The 7,628-nt window shown below is 40.6% G+C and overlaps 2 protein-coding genes across 2 annotated transcripts; one reads left to right on the top strand and one right to left on the bottom strand.

The window, feature by feature from the left end:
- LOC104731118 lies at window positions 7-1,336 on the top strand. The gene has a single exon (XM_010450388.2). The coding sequence runs from the start codon at window positions 104-106 to the stop codon at window positions 1,289-1,291; it is 1,188 nt and encodes a 395-aa protein (XP_010448690.1). The 5' UTR covers window positions 7-103; the 3' UTR covers window positions 1,292-1,336.
- Window positions 1,307-7,266, bottom strand: LOC104731119 (RRP12-like protein). Its single transcript, XM_010450389.2, has 18 exons — window positions 6,716-7,266; window positions 6,005-6,551; window positions 5,637-5,894; window positions 5,445-5,536; window positions 4,962-5,172; window positions 4,551-4,732; window positions 4,250-4,474; window positions 3,807-3,988; window positions 3,514-3,607; window positions 3,386-3,442; window positions 3,158-3,292; window positions 2,903-2,971; window positions 2,676-2,789; window positions 2,427-2,588; window positions 2,199-2,327; window positions 2,000-2,101; window positions 1,825-1,898; window positions 1,307-1,716 (listed from the first exon to the last, which is right to left on the bottom strand). Exons 1-18 carry the CDS (start codon window positions 7,223-7,225, stop codon window positions 1,467-1,469), a joined length of 3,393 nt encoding a protein of 1,130 aa, XP_010448691.1. The 5' UTR covers window positions 7,226-7,266; the 3' UTR covers window positions 1,307-1,466.

Below are 7,628 nucleotides of genomic sequence, written 5' to 3'. Positions count from 1 at the left end.
AAAAAAAAAAAAAAAAAAATCTCTCCTTTATCTCCGGAATCCATTTATTCTCACTCACTGTTGCTTCATTTGATTCATATCACAACACAGACTACACGCTAAGATGGCTCCGGCGACTGATTACCAAGGCTCATTTCTGAGTCGAATCAGCATCCGCCGCAACCAGATCGTCTCCATGGACGTTAACCACGAGCAAGAACTCGAAGAAATCGAGTATTTCCAGAAACACGTCGCTGAGCGTTTCTCTGAGTTAATCCCATCTCAACCGCCGCCTTCTTCTTCCTCCGACGCTGTCTCTCAGCCGATTCTTTCGATCCCTTGGTTACAGAGTCTTCTAGATGTTTTAATGTCCTGTGACGCTGAGTTCAAGGCGGTGTTGAGCATGACCCAGATCTCGAAATCTCCGTTTTTAGAAAGGGCTTTGTCGGAATTGCTTGATCGGATTCTAAAGGCGTTGGATTTATGTAACGCCGTTGTTGCCGGGATTGATTCCGTTAGACAGAGTCGACGTTTCGCTGAGATTGCTGTCATGGCGTTTAAGCAACGGCCGTTATGTGAAGGAGGCGTTCGTAGAGCTAAGCGTGCGTTGACGAGTCTCCTCGTTGGGTTAAACGCTGAAGAGAGGAGAGATAGAAACAGCGGAGGAAGTGGTAGTGGTGGCAGTAGTAACCAACGTAGGACAACGTCGAGGTCTTGGTCGTTTGGACCGCGCAGCAACGTCACTGGAGGAGGTGGATCATCTGGCCACGTCGGCAAGAATTGGTCTGCGACGAAGCAGATTCAGGCGATGGCGGCCAATCTAGTGCTGCCACGTGGAGCGGAAGCTTCTGGACCGGCAATGCCGGTTTACATAATGAGCAGTGTTATGGTTCTGGTGATGTGGGTGTTTGTGGCGGCGGTTCCTTGTCAGACAAGCAGCCTTCCTGCGGCGCCGTTGCCACTTCCGAAACACCAGAGTTGGGCTAGCGCTGCTGTTTATATTCAGGAGAGGATTGGTGAAGAGATGAAACGTAAGGAGAAGCGTTGTGGTGGTGGTGGATTGATGGAGGAGATGCAGAGGATGGAGAGGATTGGGGTATCTTTACTGGAGTTCACCGAGAGGTTTAGGTTTCCGGCAGATAAAGAAGAGGAGGTGGAAGTTGCGGAGAAGGTGGATGAGTTGGAGGAGGTTTGCTTGGGAATGGAAGTGGGATTGGATGATTTGCAGGTACAAGTGAGGCAAGTGTTCCATAGATTGGTGAGAAGCAGGATTGAGATTGTTTCAGTGCTTGATCAAGCTCCTGCAATCTAGTCTGTAAATCTTCAATAAGAGTAACAAAAAGCTTTTCTTTGGCCATTTTTAGTCTTAAAAACTAATCTTTCAAAAATCTTGATGTGTATAATCTACAAATCGTATACATACACACCAATGTTACTGTTTCCGGTATATGATAACTGCAAAAACTCTATTGACTGAGATTATAGATTCATTGTGCTTTCCTGAATCTGTTCTTCTGTGGCTTTCGTGTATCTTTTCCTGACTTGTGATTGTTTCCAGAAGCTTCCCTATGTTTTCCGAAGCTTCTGTTACCATAACGCTGTTGTCCTGTTCTACTTCCACTAATGTCGGAAGCAGGTGTGTGTCGTTGATGTGTTCCCTTTTGCCGTTTGAATTTGTTGCCGTCTTGTTTGGCTGTAGTTTCTGATGAAGCTTCTCTGTAATTTCTTTTCCGCGGCCTGTAAAAAAACGAACCAATTATTATTTATGCATATAATGAGCAAGCAATGATTTGATTAGATGTGTTCTTGATCTCGGATTATTATTGCTGTTCTAAATGTTCTTACTCTCTGGATGGATCAGTGGATGTAGTCTGTGAATCATTGGTCTCTTCTTTGTCTCTCGATTTCCCCGAACGGTTCTGCACATTAAGATGAAAGTTCCAAGATGATGGAAAACGTTTCTTTCAATTGATTCAATTTGAGATCTTCAAGAAAATTAGCAGAGGGTGAGAGAAAAAACCTCTAAAACTGTCTGGATGAAACTCTTGTGCTTGTCTGGTGTGGCTAATTGGACTGCGCGGGTGCCGCACTTCCTTACCATAATCTCAACTATGATCGTTACCTAAATGCACATTTTTCGTAAGGCAAATTATACGTTTTGTAGGAGTTGAACTGAAAATCACTTGGAAACTAGAGTCAAGGACTATTCTCATTATTACCTTTGACTTAAAATAGTGTCTCGAAACAGACGACCAGGGGAGAATTTCGTATAAGAGGTTCTGCAGTAGACTCTGCAAGTCCTGGGCTTGCGATGTTGAGACTAAAACTTTCACAAAACCCAAAACAGCCTGGAGATATATGAAGACGTATGAGAAAAACCAAAAGTACATAATACGTAGAGTAACAACATCTTGGGGTCAGACTAAAAAGGCATAAGGTAGACTTACTTTTATAATCTCAATGGATTTGGTGTGAAGCAACGATAAAACAGATGAAAGAATCTCAGGTGACGATAGGCAGATCTCAGGGTCTTTGTATATCAAAGCAGATAATGCAGACACTGCTCCACTCCTTATGTGCGGCGATGATCCATCAATATAACCCGTTATCTGAAAAATCATGGATGCTGATTGGTCATTTGAGAAATAATGAAGTGAACTGAAAAATGTTATGGCGAGCTCATCTCATGCACTTACCATGTTAATCAATTTGGGACAAAGTTCATCACTGCTGATAGAGGATGAATTTTTCAGGGTGGTATATACCATAACCAGTGCATCACAAGCTGCTTTCCTATGTTCTTCTTTGCCCTGTATATGCAAAACGCAAGATAATGCACAAGAATGTTAATTTTGTTGAGAAATTGTATTGTCTCCTAAGCACCAAGAAACTGAAACATCAACGAAGCAAACAGTATGTTTACATCTTTAAGTGTCAGGATTATCTCGTTCAGAATAAGGAACGCTTTCTCATTCTCCTCCTCGGTGCTTGACTGCAGAAAACATCGAAATATCAGTAATTTTCTCCAAAAGCCAAGACCGAATTATAAGTTTTATAAAACAGAGCATGGATATATATACTCAAGAGTTTGCACAAAAAAAAGAAGGATATATATACTCAAGCAATGGATATTTACTGATATCAAGTTAGAATTTATACAAAAGTAAAAAAATTCCACCTGAATTCCATGAGCCATTAGAACGTGGAGACATGCAAATCGACTTATAGAAGACGCTGCATCCTCTGGAGTTTTATGGCTGAGTAACATCTCTATCACCTCTGCAAAATGAGATGAACAAAACGAACCATGTTCCTGCACGAACAAGGGCAAAGCCACATAAGCATGAGGAGCACCCAGTGAACAGTATAAGAGCTACTGTAACAAGCTTCGATGAAGTTAACCAACCTGTAGAACTCTGCTCAGAGTATCATATGCCCCACAAAGATCAGCCTCGTCGGTGGCCTAAAATCAAAAAAGCTCATGGACTAGCCTCTACATTGGAAAATTCTCTACGCTCAAGTTTAGAAACATACCTGAAAACTTTGGCGAACAAGATTATAAATCAACTCAATAAGGTCTTCCTGGGCTCCTTCAACAAATGAAGATGCAAGATCCAGCACAGCACTCCTGCAAGCAAATGCCATTAAAAAAGGTCGTACGAGTTATAGGAGAAGAGGAAATTTAACTTGATATACACATGGATTTCATGCTATAACAGTGGCTAATGGTATTAAGAAATTTAACAAGTCGAACAAGAGATTTTACGAGGATTAGTTTCATGATAAAAGTAAATCTAACAGGGCACATATTATAAGTTGAATTGTACCTCTTTAACTGTGTCTTTGTGGCACTGCAGGTTTCTTTTTCTTCATCGATTGAATCATTCGATTGATTGACCTTCCCCTCAGTCTCGCTTTCACCAGCAGGATCAAACTTATTTAGCAAAGAAATTAGAATCTTTTTCCTAACTGACGAATCCAGAGTAGAAGCTAAGCATCCAATTGCAGCCTGCCATTACAAGAACATTAACTATAAAATATTGTCTTCGGTCAATCAAAAGTTCATTCTCTCAAGTTAAAAGACCACATAGAACTGTGCCGACGAAATTGACAGATATAGAAGCCAAAAATTCTTTGAAAATGCTTTTCCCTAGCAAAAGATATCTACGATATGTGTGAAGTTTTTTTCTCTAATCCGACTACAATGGAGGACCTTAAACCAATTTGTTATAAGTTTGAAATGCAGAGAATAACAAGGAAATTTGTAAACCTTAAAGTCTGCACTGATCTCTGTGTCTGAAGCAGTGAATACATCAACAAGAGTCTGAAGCAACTCTGTCGAGCTTGATGCCAAAGCCTTCATGTTTTTCGTTGAAGCTTTCTTCGAATAGTGGAATCTACTTTCCAGTTCTGTTGTTGCATCTTCACTTATGGCTGTTGCTTCGTCCATATCTGTACTGGGCTTAGGCATTCTTTTATTCTGATTTACAAGGATCTAAACAAGGAAAATTTCAATGAGATTGCCAAGCTGTCAGCTCACCCTAACATTAATGAAATACAAAGGAACTCACCTGTAGAGAAAGGGCCACGGCTTCATGCATGAAAGATTTATTTTTAATAAATTTAACCATCAGTTTGGCCAACGATCCAAATTGTTGGTGCACATCAACTGGATAGTTACAGAAGGCAGGTAACAGTCTCAGAAGTTCATGACCATAGGCCCGCAACTCTTTGCCGTGAGCTGACTTTTTAGCTAACAAACAAGCATATGAATAAATGTTAGTGAAAAATCACCAAACACATAGAGAAATTATCAACTGATCGTGCCCTCGGTTAACTACATTCTCGCATGATGTTAAAGCAAGTGGCAGAATAGTATACTAAGCCCTGATATGCAAACAAAAACCCAAAGGACGAGAAGATAGGAAAAGTCTGTTCCATCTAATGTAAATGCAATTCTTATTGTCGGTATAGATGAGTACCTCCTTTAGAAGCAAGCATCAGTGATTTTGCAAGTGGAACAATGTGATCGACATAATACTCAAGAGATGCTCCAATGATATATTTTCTTAAGACAGGAATTAGCCAAGCATTTGTGCATGAGTGGCTCTCAGCATGAAGAGTGATAGGAAGAAGTTCCAGTAGCCTTACTGGTCCCATTGCAACCACTGCAGACCCAATGCATTGCTGAAGCTGCAGATAAGTCCAATCTAGTATAAATCAAATAGTATAGATAGACTCTTTATATCGTAAAAAACTGCTAACATAGATATACGATGAGGATCAAGATGTCTTTTTCTCGATTCCAAATCATAGAATGTAACTGAATACAGCATTGAGTATCACTATTATCCACTGGGACGTTCAAAAATAACTCACAAATTTCTGAACCAACCATATTCTTCAAGTAAGAAACCAGTACCATAAGTCCATAACTGTATAGAATAGGCACTTTCGTAACTTACATATTGTGAGCTAGACATATCTCCAGTTGCATGTTCCATCAAGTCAGCAAGCTTTAATATGATATTCTTTGCAAGAATATATGAACGCTCTCCTGAAACAATGGAAGATAGAATTAAAATATTTCGATAAGGAGATGTGTAGATAACATGTTCAGGATGACAAAATATAGCACCGAGTGAAAGTACACCTACCAAGTTTCTCGATCAAAAGATTTATGACAGTTAAAATGTGCTCCTTTGGAATTCCATCACATGAGTTTAGGGCACTCTGAAAGACAGAGCATACAGACATTGCTGCATTTATATCGTCCCCACTCGTTACATTATCCTCATCTTCACAAGACAAGCTTCCCTCGATTAGAAGTTCATTTGTATCGATGTGGCTACTGATCAAGTCTTTTAATATAACTGAGGCTTGGGATGCAACGTCGTCCGTGGAAGTCAAAAGGCCTACAGCAGAGGAATTGAACGTTGGAATTCATCATAACATATATACAGAAATCCAAGCACACAATGAAGAACAAAAGAGATATATGCTGAAAGCTAGAGAGTGAACAAACCTGCCAATGACCCACAAACTAGCGGAAGTTTCTTTAGACATAATGTTGGTTCGACTGAGTAGGCTTTCTCCAACGCACTTTTTAATAGGGTGGTCACATGCACGATCGTGTCAGCAGGATTCTTGTCGTGTAAAGATAAATAACTAGTCAAAGAAGTTACAAGTCCTTCTATCTCAGGAACAACAGTTGTATCTTCTGAATTCTTGAAGATAGTGTCAATCGCTTTGAGAATTTGCCTCGTCAACGGCGAAAACTGAGAACCCATAAGCTTACAAAGTTCCGAAAAAACTCTAGAACTAACTTTGGCAGAGAGAAACGGAATAGTAGCACTGAGCACATTTAGCACATGGGCAGCCTCTGCGTCCTCAGACCTCATTGTTGAGTCAACCTTAGCACCCTCATCAATCTTTTTTGAGCTTAAGTCAGATAGAACAGGCTTATACTCTTTAAGTAAAGCATAAACTGTATTACTTGCTTCCTTTACAACAGTAGATGATTGTAGAGAACCAAATAGCTTCTCCAAACACTCTTGAGCACATCTTCTAACCTAACAGACCAAAACACACAAACCAAGATTATCATCACAATATGATAGCAATACAACTGCAAAGCTCAACACTTTAACAGAATTAATCAAGAAAACGGTCATTCTATAGACAGTAGTGATTCATTCCAGCAATTCTAGGAAGTGGGAAACCCAAAAGTGAATACCTTGGGACGTTTATCAATGGCGAACTTGAGAAGTAAACCAAACCCAATTTGAAGAGATTCCCAATGATCCAAATCACAGAAACCAATAAGCAAAGTCCCAATGCACTTCACGCCAGCTCTCAAACTCGCAACACCTAATTTATCAACCCCACCATCAATTGGGTTTACCAAAACAGCTACAGCATCTCGAGCCATAGTAGCTGAAATTTCTCCTGAAGGAACCAGAGGAAGGACTATGGACAGGAAAGTAAGCAAAGCAGAAACCGCCATGGGGTCCTCCGTGGAAGAATCCACTGAGGATATAGCAGCTGCGAAGAAAGCAGGAGGAGACGGCGGAAGAGACTCAGAGGTGAGAATGGAGCGCATAGCGACGGCGGTGGCGACGAGATGACGGTGCTGCGAGGCTGAGGACTTGCCGTAACGGTCCATAAGCTGTTGGGAGATATCAGTGTTGCCATCTTTGAAGGAAATTTCATCGTTTTCATCTGCTCTGTCTTCAGAGGCCGCCATAGCTTCAAGAAGGGAGAGATTTTTTATTAGGGTTTAAGGAAGACGATGAATGACGTTGACGGAAGAACAAAAAGAGCACGACTAAATAAACCAGTGGGTTTAATTAACCGGAAAACTAATCCGGTTTAATTTATCAATGTCTAAATCCTCAATTTTACCGGTTTGATACTTATGTTTTGAGGATTTTTATCAAGAATGCCATTTTCCCCTTAAAACTCGTCGAAAATGCCAGTTTTTTTTTTCTTGTTCAAATTGCCAGTTTCGTAGGGACCACTACGTGCAAGATTACGAAATTGCCCTTTGTCTACAAACACAATAACACACACGTGAGAGAATTCAAATGGAGTAGAAATTAGTAGAGTGGAGGGGAGACATTAATGGCTGTGCGGTTGTGGACTACGAG

This window comes from Camelina sativa, chromosome 12 (assembly GCF_000633955.1).
Source record: "Camelina sativa cultivar DH55 chromosome 12, Cs, whole genome shotgun sequence".
NCBI classification, from domain to species: domain Eukaryota; kingdom Viridiplantae; phylum Streptophyta; class Magnoliopsida; order Brassicales; family Brassicaceae; genus Camelina; species Camelina sativa.
Note: the sequence above shows the minus strand (reverse complement) of the source record. Positions and strands in the feature narration are given on the sequence as shown.

Excerpts from the sequence above, each read along its gene's own strand:
- LOC104731118 (XM_010450388.2), top strand. The coding sequence starts at position 104 with ATGGCTCCGGCGACTGATTACCAAGGCTCATTTCTGAGTCGAATCAGC.
- LOC104731119 (XM_010450389.2), bottom strand. The coding sequence starts at position 7,225 with ATGGCGGCCTCTGAAGACAGAGCAGATGAAAACGATGAAATTTCCTTC. Across the intron at positions 4,475-4,550 it reads CCGTGGCCCTTTCTCTACAG|ATCCTTGTAAATCAGAATAA; the intron begins GTGAGTTCCTTT and ends TTCCTTGTTTAG. Across the intron at positions 3,443-3,513 it reads TTGTTCGCCAAAGTTTTCAG|GCCACCGACGAGGCTGATCT; the intron begins GTATGTTTCTAA and ends TTTTGATTTTAG.